General features: G+C 33.6%; 6 protein-coding genes across 7 annotated transcripts; 2 read left to right on the top strand and 4 right to left on the bottom strand.

Annotated features, from left to right (window-relative positions):
- Positions 1 to 8,004: 8,004 nt before the first annotated feature.
- On the top strand, positions 8,005 to 11,347 carry LOC106443651 (BON1-associated protein 2). The gene has a single exon (XM_048775851.1). It carries the CDS (start codon positions 10,073 to 10,075, stop codon positions 10,679 to 10,681), a length of 609 nt encoding a protein of 202 aa, XP_048631808.1. The 5' UTR covers positions 8,005 to 10,072; the 3' UTR covers positions 10,682 to 11,347.
- LOC106438260 (peroxisomal membrane protein 11D-like) lies at positions 11,089 to 13,024 on the bottom strand. The gene is made up of 8 exons (XM_048775850.1): positions 12,820 to 13,024; positions 12,480 to 12,684; positions 12,319 to 12,393; positions 12,105 to 12,179; positions 11,947 to 12,027; positions 11,794 to 11,871; positions 11,536 to 11,709; positions 11,089 to 11,449 (listed from the first exon to the last, which is right to left on the bottom strand). The coding sequence occupies exons 1-8, from the start codon at positions 12,912 to 12,914 to the stop codon at positions 11,414 to 11,416; spliced, it is 819 nt and encodes a 272-aa protein (XP_048631807.1). The 5' UTR covers positions 12,915 to 13,024; the 3' UTR covers positions 11,089 to 11,413.
- Positions 13,025 to 13,159: 135 nt separating this feature from the next.
- LOC106438259 (tRNA (adenine(58)-N(1))-methyltransferase non-catalytic subunit trm6) lies at positions 13,160 to 15,639 on the top strand. 2 transcript variants are annotated; one of them, XM_013879367.3, is made up of 11 exons: positions 13,160 to 13,409; positions 13,492 to 13,619; positions 13,717 to 13,825; positions 13,904 to 13,985; positions 14,073 to 14,143; positions 14,232 to 14,273; positions 14,376 to 14,594; positions 14,677 to 14,743; positions 14,854 to 15,014; positions 15,100 to 15,205; positions 15,290 to 15,639. In XM_013879367.3, exons 1-11 carry the CDS (start codon positions 13,255 to 13,257, stop codon positions 15,461 to 15,463), a joined length of 1,314 nt encoding a protein of 437 aa, XP_013734821.2. In that variant the 5' UTR covers positions 13,160 to 13,254; the 3' UTR covers positions 15,464 to 15,639. The 2 variants fall into 2 exon arrangements, with proteins under 2 accessions (XP_013734821.2, XP_013734820.2); XM_013879366.3 differs by having other exon boundaries at positions 14,677 to 14,746.
- On the bottom strand, positions 15,549 to 17,940 carry LOC106438258. Its single transcript, XM_013879365.3, has one exon. It carries the CDS (start codon positions 17,505 to 17,507, stop codon positions 15,750 to 15,752), a length of 1,758 nt encoding a protein of 585 aa, XP_013734819.2. The 5' UTR covers positions 17,508 to 17,940; the 3' UTR covers positions 15,549 to 15,749.
- Positions 17,941 to 18,059: 119 nt separating this feature from the next.
- LOC106443650 (40S ribosomal protein S27-2) lies at positions 18,060 to 19,108 on the bottom strand. Its single transcript, XM_013885197.3, has 4 exons — positions 18,936 to 19,108; positions 18,691 to 18,792; positions 18,490 to 18,518; positions 18,060 to 18,401 (listed from the first exon to the last, which is right to left on the bottom strand). The coding sequence occupies exons 1-4, from the start codon at positions 18,936 to 18,938 to the stop codon at positions 18,281 to 18,283; spliced, it is 255 nt and encodes an 84-aa protein (XP_013740651.2). The 5' UTR covers positions 18,939 to 19,108; the 3' UTR covers positions 18,060 to 18,280.
- A 380-nt stretch (positions 19,109 to 19,488) lies between these two features.
- Positions 19,489 to 20,377, bottom strand: LOC106443648 (ubiquitin-related modifier 1 homolog 1). The gene is made up of 4 exons (XM_013885196.3): positions 20,193 to 20,377; positions 20,020 to 20,095; positions 19,867 to 19,949; positions 19,489 to 19,784 (listed from the first exon to the last, which is right to left on the bottom strand). The coding sequence occupies exons 1-4, from the start codon at positions 20,213 to 20,215 to the stop codon at positions 19,667 to 19,669; spliced, it is 300 nt and encodes a 99-aa protein (XP_013740650.1). The 5' UTR covers positions 20,216 to 20,377; the 3' UTR covers positions 19,489 to 19,666.
- Positions 20,378 to 20,419: the final 42 nt, after the last annotated feature.

Below are 20,419 nucleotides of genomic sequence, written 5' to 3'. Positions count from 1 at the left end.
AAAACCCATGAACATCTTGAGAAGAAGTGGTACCGGCGCCATTCCAGGTCCAGTTTATGTGCGCCATTCAATTTTTCGCCAAAAATGTTGTTAAATATCTTTGCTCATTCTTTCAAAATCAATACAGCACCTATAGTGTTGTGATGCAAGCAATTTTTTACATTCTTGAGCGAATGATCACTCTCGTTTACAAAAGCTTGCGTCCATTCTTGAAACCGGAGATCTTACGTAAGAACTCCGAGATATTTGAAGAAATTGTTTTATTTTCATTCCTAAGGATTTAGGAACTCAGGTATTCAGAACGGTTCCCGATAAGAACCAATTGACTTCATGTCTATCAAATGAAGAGAATTTGGACACATAGTCCTTATGTGCAACTTGGGTGTGCAGTTGCCCCCTATGACATTTATAAGTTGTTGCCCCCTATGACATTTATAAGTTTGGTGTCATTGTTTACCAATTTTCAATAATGCATTTGTTTACTTATTAAATTATATTTTAATATTAATTTTTTTCTTTGGATACATATAATTTTTAGATCAGCTACCCAACAACGGAACCGAGGTTCTTAACATTAAGAACTGATGATATGGATAAATAATTTAAAGGTGAAACTGATTCAAACTATTTTATTTTGGATCAATTTTTGTTCAGATAGTGTCCATGCCTAGAAAAAACGACGCCTTTCGCTTGTTTTGAAGATGACAATTTTTGGGAAATAAGACCAGCTTTACGCCTCATGAGGAATATTATTGCGTTCACAGAGCCCCAGAGATCGCATCATCAAATGGCTGTAAGAGCAAAAGTCTGTAAGATATAAAAATCTCCAAAATAAAAAATCTATCAAGTATGGTGGTGAAAAGTGAACAATATCGTTTTCATTTGGTTCAGAAGTCGATTAAGATAGCCAAGATTTGCAACAGAAATTAAATTATTTGGACAACCAAACATTGTAAATTTACAATCACGTATCTACATTATTGAAAGTACTTTTGGTATTGTTTGAAAATATATATGGATAACAGTATAAATAAAAATTGTTTAGAAACATAAATAACAGTATAAAAAAAGTATAGTGTTATTTTAGTAATTTCATTAATATGATTTCATTAACTGTTTTTTCATATTTCACTCAGTTTAACAATTTCAATAATTATATTACCTTAACAATACATCAGATAATTAATTATATTACCATAATAATAAAGTGCAGAGTTCGGATGGATATGTGAATGCGGCATGTTCTCTATGTGATGAACCTTTAGAAACAAGGAATCATCTTTTTTTAGTGTAGATATTCAGCAGAAGTCTGGGAGAATCTCACGAGAGGTCTCATGGAAGATGATTACACAACAATCTGGTTAGACATAGTATCAATGATCTCAACGGGTCAAAATACTATCAAGATCTTTGTTTTGAAGCATGTGTTCCAGGCAACTATCCATGGGTTGGTTGGAAAGTGATGGTAGAAGACATGGTGAGGCATCCTTACCACCAAACAAGATGATCAGAATGGTAGATAGAAGCATTCAGAACATATTTTCGTCAATATTGAGGGCATGAGATAATAGGATGGAAGGGGGATTACAAAACTGGTTCTCAACAAGGCAGTAGTTTGAGTATAGAAGTTAAAGTATAGAAGTCTTTATGGAGTAAATTTAAAAAACAAATTCTGATTAAGGATGCATTGTAACTGTAACAATGGTTTTTTTTAATAAGAATTTAACATTCATTCAAAAATAATAATAATAATAAAGTGCAGATTTTGATTTATTAGTGAATCAACATTAAATTTGTGACAATTATAAAATCAAAAATGTAAAATAACTGGATTTTTCATATGGTTAAACGTTTGGTTTAGCTTGTTTTATTAAAACTTTTTTATTTATTTTAATTTCAATCGGTGAAAAATTACATAGCCAAAAACATATTTTTGTGAATAAAATAATAATTTAAATCAAAATAATAAAAATATATTACATTTATTGTCACTTAATTTTCACTCCATAAAATTATTTTACTATTTAAAAAAATCTTTCTATTTCATTTAATTTAGTCAAACACATAGAAAAAGTCATTTTTATTAGTTTATAAAATAAGTTAGGTATGAACATTGGCTCCATTTAGGTATGAGTTGTTATTTTCGGGTATCATTTTTTTTTTTTTTGAAATTAGGCTACACTTGAATATTATAAATTTATATGTGGATTTTAAGTTGATCATTTTGGGTATTGATGAGTTCGGTTCTGATGTATAAGAACCTAAGAATATCTAAATAACAAATGTTCTGAAACAGGTTCAAATATGTGTACCAAAACTAACAATATTGTATGATTCAGTTCAGGTTTTTTGAATACAATTAGTTATATTATGACTCATCTAAAATATATAACATTAATTACAAAAAATAAATATCAATGTATAAATATAAATATTAATACACGTGCTGGTACGCGGATTAGTATCTAGTTATACTCATGTCCAACATTACATAAAATATTTTTGTATTGTTGACGGATAAGTTGACTATGACATACACACTGTACACTTTTCTTTTGCTAAGAACGACCGAAAGTGAAAAGTCACGATAAAAAGTCACGACACTGCAAATCTCTCCTCTAACATATATTTGTTGACGTCACCTATATGACAAGCAGCTAATGTGATGATCAACTCGACAGAGAGATAAGCGTAGAACAAACAAGATGGATAGTTTTTCGAGTCACTATATCACTAGCTCGGAATTGTTCAGCTTTTAAATCTATTTGATAGTTTAGTATTATCAAATATAATACCCCACGCCTTCAAAATAAGTTTTACCTCTTCAACAATCAATACAAAAATAAAAGTGTTAAGATTGCATCATTTCTGATACATCAGAAAAAAACGATTAGGATTACGTACAACATATTAACACTCTAAGATCACCTACAAATGCGAACCTCCAAATTGGTATAGTGATCAAAACGATTAGGATTAACATATTACTATTAAGTAAGTAAAAATAAATCTCTAGATAAAAACCTAACTGGAAATTAATATATGGGGAAAATATGTAGTTAGCGCCAACGAAGACTGGGAAATGGGGAAAGTATTTGATAAATTTTAAGATTTTGTTTTGTTGTACTTTGAATGACGTGGCCTCAATTTTCTATTTTTTTTTTACCTCAGTTTCTATTTATTTATTTATTGTATTTGCCAGTTGAAAATAAAAACTATGGGTCCGAATGGTAACCGCGGTTTTGGTAATAAAAGCGGTGCGGAATTGAAGTGCGGTACGGTCCAACAGCGGTTCGTGCGGTTTATGGAATAGGTGCGGTTTTGATAGAATTAGCGGTGCGGATTTGTGTTTGATTGGTGAAAATATAATATGCGGAATTGAAAAAGTTAAAATATAAATATTATAAAGGAAACATATCATTATAACTAACATAACTAAAAAATTTAAATATTAACAAATATTTTTAAGTGCACATGATTTATTTTAAATTTAAATTAAAAACCCGAGTTTGATATTGAACCGAGTCATTGACTTATGACGAGTTTAACTGATTTTTGACCAATTTTCTAGTTCGATTTTGTTGTAATTATTTTCACATTATTATATTTATGATTTTAGTTTGTTTGTTTTCTGTTTTTTTATAATAAATTAAACAAAAAGGAAAATGTTTTGGATTTAATTTGTAAAAATAAAAAGATATTAATTTCATACAGTATTTTAGATGAATTAAATCTATATTTTTGAAAAATTTGTAAGCTAATAAAGTAAAATATATTATTTAAAATAAATCAAGGGGAATTTTAAATATTAGAACTATTTTGAAATAACAATTCTAATATATATAATATTCATTAATTACTAATAAAGCATTTTGAAATAAAAAAATACAATTAAAAATGTAAATAAAGTGGTAAATAAAATAAATAAAAACTAATATTTAATACTTTAATTTTCTCATAACATATGTAGAACACTATCTTTTGCTTTCTCATTTGTACAAATGAAATAGATTAAGCATTTTAAATTACTACGTAAATTTATTGTCATGTTTTAATAATAAAAAGAATATCTAGCTTCAAAACCAAAGCAATTGTGAGACACGTTACTTACATATTACAATGATAGTATTAGATGATATAAAATATTTATATCAATAAAATAACATAAAAATAAAAGCCATCAAGTGCGTTATTGGTTGGACCGCTGGTCATGGCCTGCTTTGATAATTCAAGTGCGTTATTTGTTTTAACACGAACAAACAAAAAACAGTTTTTGACAAGTGCGTTATTTTCAGAAAAACGCTTTTGATTTATGTTTTGTGTTGATTGGTGACATCTGCGGTTTTTCTGTCCCATCATAACAAATACGCACCGCGAAGGTGTTCCCATTCATAACCTATAGTATAGATTAGTAGAAAAAGACTTGCTACTTATTTGCTAGTCAATTCTCTGTATTTGAGATTGTAATTTAAAAAGCTTTAAATGAGTACTTCAACTTTATGTATGTACTACCCTACCACGAGGTCTGCACAAGTTTCAAGAGACAAGTACAAATCAATTCACATTATTTTTTTTGTAAACTCATAACATGATTAATAGGGTTTTGTAGTATGTGGTTTTTAGCGGAATATAAGAATTCGTTTTTTAGTGTTTTAGTAAAAAAACTAAGAACCGATTCTTAAATAATTATTTAATTACTTAAGAGTCGTTTTTTAGTTTTTTTATTTAAAAGTTAAGAGACAAATTTTTATATTCCGCTAAAAATCCTAAAAACTGCCTATTAATTATGCTCTGAGTATCCCGTTTGTTAGTTCATAATAGAAATAAAATAAAATATATTTGTTCAACTCATTTATACTTACTAAATATTTTTGTGTATTTGATGGAAAAATCCGAAAACGGTAATTGTAAAAACTTCTACATATGAATCGTAGGCTAATCAAGAAAAGTCGACTTTATTTTAAGTTTTAAATATTAATTTAAATATTAATTATAATTTATTAATTAGGATTTTAGTTAAGTTATAATTCTGTTAGCGCATATATTTAAGCATATATTTAAGAGATTTGTATGATATCAATTTAGAAATAGTTACATTTAATTAAAAATATATATATTAAATAAAACTTATTCTAGTATAATTTATTTTATTTTACATTTTTCATAATATTGTCTTAAAATTTTAAAATTGTAACATGTATAGACAACAAATGAAATTCCTTTATGGCAAACAACCTCCTTAAAAAAAAGTTTAACGTATTTATGTCTATATAATAAACAAAATTTTGACTCATATATAGAAAAGGTATTTTTACCCATATATATATATATATTAAACTTCTTTTAATATTTTTTTGTGATTTTGGTAACCCAAGATTACAACCATTATTTTATATATGACAAAATAATTAAAGTTGGTTATGTATAGTGTCTCAAAATTTGAATTACGTTAGATTTGAATTTAATTAGTTGTTTTGATATATGATGATGATTAAATATATCGTTTGTACATTATAGTTGAATTTTTAAATGTAAACTATAAAATTAATACATTATCATGTACTATGATGCACATGTAAATAATGAAAATTAGTATATTATGTTCTGTAAAATTTTGTTAGAAGTTAGTTATATAATTAATATTCATGTCATTAGGTGTTGTAATAAAAAGAAAATAACTAACTGAATCAATTGACGAAAGACAAAAACAGAAAATGTACCATCTATATTAATACACTACACATAATGCTATGTAACTTAAAAGGTATAAAAGCTATGGCAAAAAAATAATGGTTTGGAATATTCTTTAAATACATTTATTTTGCTGGATGGTTTTAATTAATAGCTATTAACTAAAATTATTGAGTGGCATGACATTATAATTAAGAAAAAAAATCAAGGGCAAAATCTTATGAGAGACTTTACTTTCATTGTATATATTTCGGAATATTCTTTAAATATGTTTATTTTGCTGAATGGTTTTAATTAATACTGGTTAACTAAAATTAATGAGTGGCAATACATTGTAATTAAGAAAGTAAAGCAAAAGCAAAATTTTAGGAGAATTTTTGCTTTAATAGTATAGATTTAAGTTTTTGACCTACTCACATTTCATTAGAAATAAATATCCAAACAAAAAATTTGTTAACAATTTATTGATTGTTTTATATTTATTTGACTATCTTATACTTGCTGAAGTTCGTTAAAGTACTAATATTTGATAATATGCACGATAAAAATCAAATCCTGACAACTAAAATCTGATTTCATTGAGCATACTAGCATAAGAAATAACAAGACTAATAATGTATAAATATATATGCCTTTTGCAAAAATTGTAAAGTTTAGAACTTCCAAAATATAAAATTGCATTTGTAAATAGAAAAATAGCCATGGCCAAGCATATATAATTACATAGTATGTTAAATAATAATGAATTTTAATTTTAATATACAATTCAAAACAAAGTAGTGTGTGATCTACTTATCATATAGATTAATAAAATACCAAATTTTTTAAAGTGTATAATTTGTTAAGATAAAATAAAAATTTAATGTTTTGATAATGAAATATAAACAGTAAGTTATATATAAAATTAAAAAAAATATCTGTGCTCGGCACAGGTTAATCTCTAGTATGATATTATTATCTGCTTTGGACTTAAACTGTTTTGTTAAAAAAAATCCCAAAAAAAATCATACTGTATGGAATTGATCCATATTTATATATTTGACTTTTTTTAATCTAATATCCCCGGGCTAATATATGATGTGAGACTTGGATTATTTATTTATTCCAAACAATTTTGACTTATTTATTCCAAACAATTTTTGACATTTTTAGAAACAACACTAACATTCGTAAATTAGTCGTTACTTGTAAATTATGATTAACTCGTCTTTTCCCCGCAATCGCCAAAACAGTTTAAAAATAAAATTTCTAGACATCGACTATGTTTGATCAAGTCAACACGACAACAATGAAGAAAACAAGTACAACGTAACTGACTGTGTGCCTAATCCATATTCAATGAAATAATGAGGCAATCCCCGATAAGTTTCCAGAAACAATCTCTAATGATTATTATTTTATTTTTTGAACAAATCTGTAGATTATTCATCACTTCAAGCTAAGCCCAACGGTCATATCAATTTGGTCACATAGTATATAATATATCAATCTGGTCATATCTAGCGATATAAACTAAAAAGTGGTCGACTGCATCGTGGTAGTTTTCAACTTTTCAAACATGGGCGTATATATTCTTTTCACAGTTTTGTCAGCTACGTCACTATGCTGACGCGCTTCAGTGCGTCGCTACGAAAGACTTAATTCATGCACGAAAGTTAGGCATACAGGGGCAGTTGTGTATGTATTTGTTGGCCAAGATTTGGAGGACCTGTTTCTAAATTTCCCAGATATTACGCACATACAGGGGCAGTTGGAATATGGATGAAGCTCGTAACTACGATTATTATAACAATTTGTTATTCTTGCGAGAAAATACAATCAACACGTATTTACTTGTCCGTCAAAATAAACCATCATTCATATAAACGCATGCGCATGCAAATGTACGAGTGTTATCGGACGGTATGTTGTTTTTCCTCCAAATCCAACAGCCATTGCAATTCTTCGTTTTAAAAGAGGGTTTAAATTCGCTATAAACGTTCCAAATCATTATCTCACCAAATAGGAGATTTCTATTTACAGACTGTTTATTTTTAGTGGGGCCGGGCGCAAACCACTCACTATTTTACATGTACTTGATACTTGAATTGTCTTGTAAGTAATAAAAATTTTGATTTATATTTGACTTGTTAAAAACGAGTACTTGCTATCTCGAGTACTTGATAAAAAATAAATTATTTACAAATTACTTGCCTTGCTTTATTATTTGTTACTTGAGTATTTGTAAATTATTTACGAGTATTTAAAAAGTACTTATTAAATAATACTATGTTAGAAACAAACATGAAATTTTATTTATTTATTCTACTAAAAAGAACATGAGAAATACTTTAAAGAACATATTTGTGCATATTATAAAGAAGTAAGTTTATACCGAATAATGAATAACGAGTTTAATATCTTATTTAGTAATGTACCGTCTTGTTTATTAATTTATAGAACTAGTTATAGACCGAGTAATGAGTAGCAAGTAGTTTAATATCAAAAACAAGACAAGTATTATTTTTGCAAGTAACAAGTATTATTTAGGAAGTAACTAATATTTTATAGAAATAGAGGCAAGTACTGGAAAATGAAATGATATTTGATACTTACTTTAATTTGTCTTTGCGAATAATGAAATTTGTTATTCGACTTGACAACATCGAATACTTAAATTTTCAAAACGGGTACGAATCAAATAATAGACATAAAATAAATACCGAGTAATGATGCGCAGTCCTGGCAAATTAAATGATAGTATACTTCATATTACACTCCATAGAATAGTCTCTCACACTTTTTTTTTTGAAACAGTCTCGTACTTTTAAAATCGACTTTGGGTGCAGAAAACAAAAACGTGTTGGACAGAACCAACCCAGGAATATGTGAAATTTCGTTCGGAACCTCATCCCAAACTTCCTTTTAAAAAGTCGAGTTTTTAATAAAGTCAAGTTTATTTATTGTTCAGTGCAGGACACGTGAAGAATCAACAGCGACTTGTAGCGCCCAAGACTTCGTCATGGTTTAGGTTCCTCGCAATCTTTTTGTCGTCATAAGGAATTAACAACGACTACTTTCAGTACGTTTTCTTCAAGTAAGTTTCTAATTTCGTAATGGAATAATTTTCTAAAATTGCACTTGTTGACAAAACTAATTTACTGTACAAAAGGAGATTCCCAGCAAAAAAAAAATTAAAAAAGAGATTCATGGAAAATATGACGCTTGAGATTTTTCCTTAGCAGAAATCACACACACACACACAAAAACATTGTTTAGGTCTCTTTGAGGTGGATACGCGCCCACTCTTTGAAAATATTTGTATCAAACTTAAGGGAATAAAAAAGTGGATTAAGCAATTTACTAGTTTGCATTATTTAAAACGTATACATGTCATGATCAACACATAGCTTGGAGTAATATTTACTACTATTTGATCAGGCATCCTGGAACCATCCGATCAGGTATCCTGGAACCATCCGATCAACAACGTCTTTATCCCTATCTATATGTGAAAATATATAACTCATCAAAAGTTATTTTATTTATTCACTTTTCACCCCACCATGTAAAGCTGATCAATACAAAGCATAGAGTAATATTTACTACTCTTTCGTTTCTTAGTAATTAACATTTTTAACGGAGATTGAAAAATTGTATAATAAACTAAGATATTATTATTTAATATATTAATAATTATACGAAATGAATTAAATAAAAATCTATTAGTAATTCAAAAGGGTAAAAGATCAACTTAATGTAAAAAATAATATTGGAATTGTTGAATGATATTTTTTCGAAACAAAAAAATAAAGCTAAAGATTACTACTCTCTCTGTTCCGGTAAAAACACGTGTATTAAAAAAATCATTGTTTTGTCTAGAAAATATCATTAAAACTATAACTTAATGTTATTCAACCAATTACAAAATAGATTATCAAATATGATTGGTTGCACAGTTTTTAATAAAGTAACAATGCCTAGAAATATGAAAACATCTTATATATTGAAACATCAAAATTCTTTAAAACATCCTACATTTAGGAAGAGAGGTAGTATTTTTTTATGTATAAACATATTTCAGAATCTTTTTTTACAGTTTATATTTCAGAAAAAAAAAATTAATTAAAAGTGATTTACAGTTGTCTTGTCCCCAACAGTTGGATTGCTAGAAAAAAAAACACACCGAGAATTTCCGAGAAAGAATTATAAAACTTCGTATAATGTGAGTTGCAACCACAGAAAAATCCGCGAGAGTTCGTCGGTCAATTTGTAACAACACCTATATATATTAACGTAACATTCATGTTCTCCCTCACTTCACGAAACAAAACAATAAGGAATCAATCTCCTCTGCACAGGATTGGACTTATAAACATAAACACACATAACATCAAACACCATGACGTATTCAACAATGAGACGGTCACTGGAGATTGAGTTAATATCAGCGGAGGGACTCAAGGTAGATCGAAAACCGGTGAAGAGAAAGACATTCTGCATCGTCAGAATAGACCAGGAGAGTAAGGCTTGTAAACCGGATGAACTGGGTGGAAGTTATCCGGTTTGGAAAGATAAGATCGAGATGGACATGGCGATGAACGGTAGTGTAAGGTTTATCTCCATCGAGGTGTTATATAAAACAAGTGGTGGAGCTGAAAAGAGTGTTGGGCTCGCTAAGATTCCAGTGACGGATTTCATGGGAGGTTTTGCTCCTCAAGGGCATTTAAACTTCTTGAGTTACAGGTTGAGAGACGATTATGGGGACAAGAGTGGGATCATAAATGTGTCAATAATGGTGAAGCCTGACGGTAACGGTTTAAAATACACATCGCCTTCTATGGCGGCTCCAGCGGATTATGCGGCGTGTTCTTCACAGGCGGCGGTGGCGGCTAATGGTCAAATGTGGAGACCAAGGACATCTTCATCAATGGCGTTGACGACTGGTTATAGAGGTCGTGTAGTAGTAACAGGAGTTCCTGTTTGGGGTGCGTATCCACGGTCGTCCTAAGTTCTTGTTTGTACATGTTTGTCTGAACAGATTTTCTTAATGTTTTGTTTGCCATATATGTATTCCTCAAATGGAAACACGTTAGAATAATCATGATTGGTATATAAATAAGTATTATGAAATAAAAATAAGGTACATTTTATCTCTGAAGTCTTTTGACATGAATTTTATTGATCAAGAATCTTATTATCTGAACCACTATATCAAAAGCTATTGACATAATACATATCAAAGCCTGACACTTAACTACATGCAAATTCTTGTTGACCAAAAATAAAGACAATTTCATGGAACATATTGTGTTAAGTGTTAACCCGACCAGCCATCTTTATACTTCGCTTTGAAACCATTTGTTCATCATGTTACTTCAAAACCACTACAGATAAGAACCGATAGCATCTAGTTAATTATATTCAATAAAATATTGATGTAATATGAAAACTGTTAGTTACATGCAATTACAAAGTGATATATATTCAATACGTTGTAGACATGTAACCTATGCTAGAACTTCACACTCACATGACAAGACGTGGGATCATTGACTGAAAGCCATGTCAACGAATGAAGTTTTAGAATCAGACCAATGATGATTTCAGATACATGGAAACGTGCACAACTAAGTTTGATTTTTATACAAGGACTTATAAGAGGAGCACATTACTCGAAAGAACCAACAGAAACATTCTGAAATGACTTTCTCCTGAACGCCAGCTCTCTTCCACAAGCTTTTCAAGGCGCCTTGATCTTGGGTCGTGACGGAAGCAACTGTGTTTGTTAAGAGAGACGTAAATATCAGAAGAACAAAGACATAAACTTAGAAAGTACACGAAAATAACAAGTGTTGTGGTTACCTGGTAGCAAGAAATGAGGGAGGTGATGAACCCAAAAGCTCCGGTGACACGAGGAGTGATCTTCTTTGGATATAACTGAAGAAGACCAGCAGCTACAACAATGTCCATTGCTGCTTTGATCAAAGCAAGACTCCTCTCGTTTGACTGTTTAAGCTTAGCACAATACTCCCCATCCTGCATTTTACACAATTACCAACACACATGAGTTCAGTTTATAACATTAGATTCTGTAGAAACAGAAGAGTGGCAAAACATTACTTGATACATATTGTTGCCATTCTTAAGCCCCTTTTCGATCTTCTTCATGGATGAAGATAGCCTTCCAATCTCACCAAGCTAGCAACAGTGGAAACAGCAGTGAAAAATTGTAACATAAGGAATCATTGGGAAGCAAATAAAAGACAGACAGACCTCGACTAAAGTTGTACAGACAGAAGATCCCATCCAGCAGAAAAGCGATATACGCCCAAGTAACTCAGCTCGCTCCTTGTTCTGTGATGAGATAACATTAAAGTCCAAAACAAGAAACCTCAACTAAACTAGTAAACTAGTTTGGTTTTCTCTCTCACCTTGTAGATTCCTGATCTCCCAAGCCAGACAATTTGATCCAAAAACAAGAATGTAGACAAAAGTGCGTTCTTGGACTGCAAAATAACAAACACACCCATCAACCAATATTGATACAGAACAGGGGACAAAGAACTCTTTGGTTCTTGAGATCCAGTTTTGTCTGAACAGTTCACTTATAGGTTCTGTAAGAAAAAGAACAGAACTATGAAGCACCTTTCCAAGTAAAACGAGAGGAAGCGGAGTTCCTTTAGGGACAGGACTGATAAGACCATGCAGATCATTAACAAACTGCAAACAATAATTTCAGAGTTAAAACAGAGCAAGTTACAAAAATCAAAAGAAAAAACAAAGAAAACAAGAAAAGGATTATAAACCTTGAAAAGACGAAAGACTTTTCTAGCTAAGCTAGTGGATTTATCAACGCTTTGAGCAGTACCAGGCTGTCCACCGCTCAAGAACTTGGAACCATACTGTATAGCTCTGCATAACTTATCCCTTGCCTCTGCTTTGTTCAGATACATAACTACTAGACCAAGCTCTGCTCTCGATACATCCAACGTAGTACTCCCCATCTTCTCTCTGAAAAGTGAAAACACACACACAAAGAGCCTTAAAGAAGACGATTTTGATCGAAGAACTCTGAGACTGATAGATTTAATCCGCGCAATTTAAACTCAAAATCAGACTCATAGTAAAAAAATTGATTCGAAATACCTTTGAAGGTGGTATATCTCTGCTAAGGCTCCAAGAGATACGTGAACAGAGAGAGAGAGACTCTGTTTTGTGGGAGATAGAGCTTGTTTGGTCATCTTCGTTTCTCAACAAACAAACAAAACGTCGCCGTTGTATGTCCACCAAAGACTTCTCCACACTCGATCATATCTCTCTCACTGTTAATATCCCGCGTCTCCGAGTAACGACGTGGATTAATAGACATTAATGAGGTCATTAAAAGATTCGATTAATTTACCTATGAAAGGCCCATGGGCTTTTAGTTAGGCCCGATTCAACATAAACCCCACTCTTCCTTCTCAACCGGCAAAACCATGTCGTAGGGTTTTAAACAGTAATCCCCCTTGTTCACTTGTCTTTAACCCGAATTAAACTCCCAAAAAACAAAACTGCAGTTTATTTTCTCTCTCGGTCTCGATGGAGCACAGTAAGGAGGATCAGGCTAAGTCGGAGGATCAGAAAATCAATAAGGCACAAGATCCAAATCCGAGATTTGCTAGCGAAGGTTGCAGCGTGTTGCTGGACGTGAACGATGGAGACCGTCTCGTCTTCGCTCGTCTCTCCGGTGGCGCGTGAGTCTTCTTCTTCTTCCAGATTTGATTCTCAATCCTCTATTGTATTTGATTGATTTAATTTAGTTTTTTTTTTTGACAGTATATTTAAAATCGGGAATACGAATTACTCGTTGAAGCCATTGATTGGAGCTCCGTTTGGATCTCTGTTCCAAGTCGAAACCGGAGAAGATGGCTCTTTCCTCTCTCGCATTCTTCCCGTCAAAAAAGGTTTCGTCTTTCTCCCCAAATTCACTTTGAAAGAATGTTCAGCTTTTGATGTTTTGGTTATAGATTGATTGAATTTGATGTTTGCTAATAATGGCAGAAAGCACCAGCGTTAATGTTGTAGACGATGATGCTAGAGATAATAGGGAACTTATCGACGATAATGAATCTCAAAACCTCACCTGTGAAGAGATTGAAGCTATGCGGAGGTTTGAACAAGGCTTTAACTTGTCTGATCTCTGTGTGTTTATATAGAGAAGAATCTGCTAACTTTTGTTAATGTGTAGAGAGGGTGCAAAAGGAGACGAGATTATTGAAGCACTGATTGCAAACAGTAAAACATTTGACAAGAAGTTTCAGTTGTCTCAGGTACATGTCTTTACAGTTTACTTCTCTCTCTCTGCTTCGTCTTTGATTTTTAGCTTTTGATCTTGTTTTTGCTTCTTTTCTTTATAGGAAAAATATAAGCTTAAGAAGCAGAAGAAGTATGCCCCAAAGGTGCTTCTAAGACGCCCTTTTGCTCGAAGGTTTGTAATTTTTTTTCTGTTTCCGTCTCTTTTTGTTTTCGACTTCTTTCGTTTCTCTTATTCTTGGATCTGTTTATGTTTTGGACAGTATCTGTGAAGCTTATTTCAAGAAATATCCAGCCAGAATCGGGTATGTATTACTTTGTTTCCTTCATTTAACTGTATTGGGAAGATCCTAAGTTAACAACCGATATATTTGGTACTGTTGCTATTGTGTTTCTTTTTGTTGTAGATTCATACGTGTAGACGCGTTATCTCTTTTGTTAACGATGGCTAACGTCACCGCATACTCGGACGTGCTAGTGGTGGATATGGTTGGTGGCCTTGTCACTGGTGCAGTGGCTGAACGTTTAGGAGGCACTGGTTATGTTTGTAATACATATAAAGGGGATTCCCCTTCCTCTGTGGATATGGTTAAGATGTTCAACTTTACCGACAAGATTAGAGAGAGGTATGTTCAGCTTTTCTCTCTTTCTCTCTCTGTAGTTTCTAATTAAAAGTCATCTGTAATTGACATTGCTGGACGTTTATAGGATCGTGCATTCATCTATAAACGAGCTCTCATCAGCCAAAACTGCACCCCCTGAAGAAAACAATCAACAAGTAGGAGTTCATAACTATGCAAGTTGCCAACCTTTACGGTTTCTCTTGAGTCTTAGTTGTTTATAAATCTTCTGGTTTTAAGGAAAGGTTGTAATTGAAAATTGCAGGACTCATCTGCATCTGATATGGTAGAAGATGTATCTGTGACAGCTGAGGCTAGAGTAGATGATATTGCTGTACGAGAGAGCAAAATTACCAAGGCCCCACAACCTGGAGCCAAAGCTTCTAAAGAAGCAGTAGAAATGTGGAAAGAAAACGGTTTCTCTAGGTGACTACTATGAAACAGTTCCTCTATTACTGAAATTTGGTTTCGGTTCATACGATGTCCTCACTTGTGTCGTGTGATTTTGCAGCTTAATCATGGCAGCACAAGACCAAGACCCATGGACTTTAGCTAAAGATGTATTGCCACTGCTCTCCTACTCTGCTCCCTTTGCAATATATCATCAGTATTTACAGGTAATGTGCCATAAGAAGAAAGCTTCTCATTATATTTTAGTTTTGCATAAGAACAGAATCTCATGATATGATGAACATTCACAGCCTCTGGCGACATGTATGCACAACCTTCAGCAAGGGAAGATGGCCATCAATCTACAAATAACAGAACCATGGCTACGCGAATATCAGGTGCTTCCATCAAGAACTCACCCTCACATGCAGATGAGCTCTTTTGGAGGCTATGTTCTTAGCGGCATCAGAATCTCCACCACTTGATTCTCATCTCCAAACCCCATTCTTCTCTTTATCATTTTCAAGAACTGAGGTTTGGTTTTTTTGTATTTTGTTTGTTGTTGAGATATATAGGAAAACATTCATCTTGCGACTCTTATAAAATTAATAACACACTGTTTTGTTTTTGCTTCAATGAAATGTGTACAATATTCTTCTTATCAATACCATTGGCGATGTTTCGTATAAGATTATGAAACATTACAACATACACAAATATTATATATACCATCCTTAGTTTTAATATAAGATTTTGCCTCATTTTCTTCATCTACTTCCTACTAAAGAAACTTTTCAGTTTCCCTTTCTCAATCCTCTCAAGAAGCTTCTTGGAGCCAGGAACCTCCAGTTCCGACAACTTGTTCAGATAACCAACAGCTCCACCAGAAACCATCTGCTTTTTACACTTCTTGCTCGAACACAGAGCTGCCAAAACCGAAACCGCATACTTCTTTGCCGAATTGCTCGGACTAGGCTCAAGCAGCATCACAAGACTCATCACACCCTTCTCATCTCTCTTCACTTCTCTGCAGTTCCTTGGAACCGTCACAAGGCTCGCTATAGCTTGAGCAGCAACCTCTCTAGCTCCATTCTCTTTCGCCTCCAACATTCTTATCAATAAAGGGATACAACCCGATTCACCGATCATTCTCTTAGTCTCATTCGATGTAGCAATCCTGAAAAGAGTTGATGCAGCCGCTTGCTTAGCTCCTGTTGATCCTGACTCAAGAACATGGACTAAACATGGGACGATCTTGAAGTAAGTCTCAACAGAAACAGAGCCAACGAGGTTCCGAATCGCCGTAACTCCAGCTTCTTGTGGGAGAGGTGCATCTAAGTAAGCGAGCAGAGTTTGAACCCCGTTCTCTGATACAACCAATCTTCGTAGAGCTTCGTTGCTCGAAGTGAGATTCTGAAGACACTCCGCTGCATACTCTTTAGATCCCATCAGAACTCCGCAGTTAAGCAAGTTAATCATCAATTTAACGATTCCTTCTTCCGCAAGGTTCTGTCTTACTTCAGGAACAGAGGAGATGTTCTTCAAAGTACAAGCGGAAGCAGCTTGAGAAACAGAGTCCCCTGTTTTGCAAATCTTGATCAACGGACTAACCCCTCCGTGTCCAACAATCAAACGCGATGTCTCCGATGAAAACGACAATATCTGCAACGTCATAACAGCTCTCTCCTTAGCAACGTGACTTCCGGATTCAAGCAGCCTTACCAATGGAGGCAATGCGTTCTCGGAGACAAGCCAATTCTCGCATTTTTCTGATTCAGCTAATGAGCAGATCACAGTCACAGCATTCTCTCTTACACTAAGCGAAGTGGCTGTCATAAGCTGCACCAAAGACGCGACATTGGTCCGAACCAAAGCGGTTATAACCGCTTTTTCGTCGTCTTTCATTATCTCAACGAGCTGCTCAAGAGCCTTGCGTTTTGACTCCAAGTGACCTATTTGAAGTCGAGCAAGCAACTCTCTGACTTGAATTGATTGTGTAACTTCTCCGAGAACGTCTGTTCTCATTAGCAATCCACAATCTTTCAAGCTAAGATCGATTTTCGCAGATAAAGAATCGAGATCACTCTGCATCTTCAGTTTCCCTTCTTGCTTCTCTTGCACGCATACATCCGCGAGCTCGTTGGCTTCTTTCAAGGTTTGTAAGACCGCTTGAATCTGTTCTTTGCAGAGAGTGTTTTTGGAGAAGCAAGGATGGCTAGAGAAATCTGATAAACATGTCGGTACCTTCTCTAACCTTGATATGATCACTCTCCACCTGCTGGAGAAACATGTAATAGTTCTTGCTTTGTCCAAAGCAATAGGGACAAGCTCTAATGCATGTAGTAACATATCTTCAACTGTTGGATCGACCAGAGTTTCGTTTCCGGGTTTCTTCTCCTCCACCATGATCAGACAATCGTGGAGCTCTATTTCTTGATGAGATATTTTGATGAGTGATGAACAAGTTGATAGATATGTTATAAATATGGAGATGGATTTGAAAACAATTAACAATAAGGAAGACGACATCAAAAGAGTTTTGAGAATCTTGAAATGATCATAACAAAGCTTTCGACGTTTAATGGAAAACAAAACCTTACCAGACACAATTTAACAAGTGCTAATAAAAGCCTGTTTCTTTTACTTGCGTCGGTGTGAACATTGATTGCTATAAAAGCTAAGTGATAATGATAATAGATAAATAGAAGTAGCATCCATCATCATCATCATCCATTAAATGAGAATTGTTTAAGAAAAAGGCTCAAACAGTCCTGGAATATTAAAGGAAAAAGACACGAATACCCTTCTGAAGAAGGTATAGAGAGAGCTCCAAACACAGATCGATCTAAACAAGATTGAAGCTTAAGCTATAAAGAAAGAGAAAGACTTTGTTTCAAAGAGAAGATGTGAGTCTCTTTCAACATATCGTGTGGTTAACAGGTTCATAAAGAGTATGAACCAAACTCCACTAATATTTTACACGCAAGAAAACAAGAAACCTTAGATATTATTCAGAGGAGACGAGAGCTGGAAGCTGCTTGTGTGGAGCTAAGATGACAGCTAAGTAAATAAACACATTGATGAAAGAACTCAGATATATAATAAATAAACACATTGATGAACTGAGTAAACTTAACTCAACTCCAAGATCAAATATACTTTTAAACTCAAGTCATGAACACATGAGGTTTTACTAGCTCAAAAAAAATCATCCAAAATCAATAAAGGAGAACTACAAAGGAAGAAGAAACTAAAAGAAAAGATGTGGCTGCTGGCTAAGAGAGAGTGGAGAGCAATCTTGTTCACTTTTTCCTGAAAGAGCAACCTTCAGTGAGCCTAGCCTTTCCTCCTGTGGGTTGGCACAACACAGTCTGGCAGTTTCCACATACCACAACCGTCTGCGAGTGGCTGAACACTGTCGTACTGCAACCACACACAACCAATCATTCATCATAAATTAACAGAGTAAAAACATGGACAGATTCAAAAATAAAATAGTTCCAAAGCTTACATGTTAAAGCAGCCTTGGCACTTCACATCCTACATCAAACCAAATGACATAAAAAAGAATCTAATTAGTCTACTGCTGATTTAACCAATGAGAACAAAACTCCAACTCCATTCACAACAGTTCTTAACATCAAACAGATACAGAGAGTGATGATAAAACAGCAAAAAAAAGTTTAAAACTTTGAAGAAAAGAAAGAATTACCATGAAAAACGAGTTAGGGGACTGAATAAGACGCTTGAGCTTGTGCTTCCTCTTCTCAAGCTCAGCTGGTGGGTTTAGCAGATCAATATCGTTTTGAAGAACCTGTCAATTATTCAAAGTTACAGTCTTTTTAATCAGAACCATTTTAAGTCTCTATTAATCAAATCACGAAACACTAATTCAAAGTCAATCACAACCTAAGAATTGCATTCAGACACGACACGATTAAACAAGAGAGAACTAACCATCTTCGTTAGCTTCTAGGGATCGATGACAAGCCTCAGAGAAAGCAGAATCAGCCGACAAAATGCCTTTTTGAAAGTTGTAATCCCTTTGAACGAACAACACCACCTTTATAAACAGCACTCTATACACTTTAACCAGAAACCGACCTAAACGCCACCAGAAATAATTTCTTTTGTTGAATAATAGTAATAATGGGCTGAAATATATTAGTTACGGCCCATTATACTTGTTCTACATGGCCCATCATTTGCAATATGTGAGAGGATGATTTATGTATTTGTTTTCCTCACAAATGGCAGGACTCACTGGCTACCAATTGAGCAGGGTGCGCCAAAGATCGACCAAGGAAGTAGATATTATCATGTTTTCTAATTAAATCTAGCAATGCGTAACCAGGCGATTATAGGATTGTTACCAAAACAAGTGAAGCCAAAGAAACGAACACATTTAAGTTTATGTATTTGCAGATATTACATAATAGAAGTGAAGAAGATAGATAGTTAAAAGGTTTAGAGGTGTGTATGTATTCTTCTTGACAAGACAAGTCTACAATCAGTCTTCAATGTATGTATTATTATTATTAGTAAGACAAGTCTACGACCAGTCTTCAAGTAAAACAAACACATTAGGTTCTGTCTGCGGTTGCTGAGATTACATAACAGAAGTGAAGAACATAGATAGTTTGAAAAGGTTCGATGATGAACTCCTTACTCCTCAGCTACATGTTCTTTTATCCACCGTGCAAGGTCGAGATGAAAACGATGACATCTTTGTCTTCGATAGTGGTCTCAAGCTGACCGCTAAGCTCCCAATCACAGTCATTCACTAGCACAAGAACACCAGGTCTCCTGCACAAGAATCGACCCTTTTCCCATGTTAAATATAAACAATTTATATCGCTGAACCTTGAAAGAAGAGAAGCAGACATACACAGTATCTCCCTTGATGAACATCTCAGGCCTCTCTTTGATCACATTTGTGCGAACCCACGAAAGCAAATCCTTCATTGTTAACTAATTTCAAGAGAAAACAGTAACCTTTTTAGATAAATAATAATAATAATAAAGATTGAAGCTTTTTTACCTCTTCTACTCCATTGGGCAAATCGACGTTTACTTTATGGATCTTTTCAGAATCACAGAGCAGCTCTAAACCACCCCTACAGACCAAATCAAAGTTTTAATCAATCGTTCACACTAATCTAAGAAGCAAAACTCGGTGGGAGTTGAGAGGTTTCGAAAGAGAGAGAATCTCACCCGAATTCGAGAGTTAGTTGCATCTTCGTCGATGATCCCAAGTAACAAACCCTAGCTCTTTCTAGGGTTTTTCGTCTTTCCGGCTTCGTGGTCACTACTTGCAGCAACCAAGAGAAAGATGATGAATCACAAATCTAGTAAACGACATCGTTTCCGGTTAAAGACACTTTGGGCCTTTACTGGGCCTGAATTACATAATACTAGTAGATACTTTTCCCGATTAATGT

This window comes from Brassica napus, chromosome A3, assembly GCF_020379485.1.
Source record: "Brassica napus cultivar Da-Ae chromosome A3, Da-Ae, whole genome shotgun sequence".
In the NCBI taxonomy this organism is placed as follows: domain Eukaryota; kingdom Viridiplantae; phylum Streptophyta; class Magnoliopsida; order Brassicales; family Brassicaceae; genus Brassica; species Brassica napus.
The sequence above is the reverse complement of the archived record's forward strand: the minus strand, read 5'-3'. Positions and strand labels throughout refer to the sequence as shown.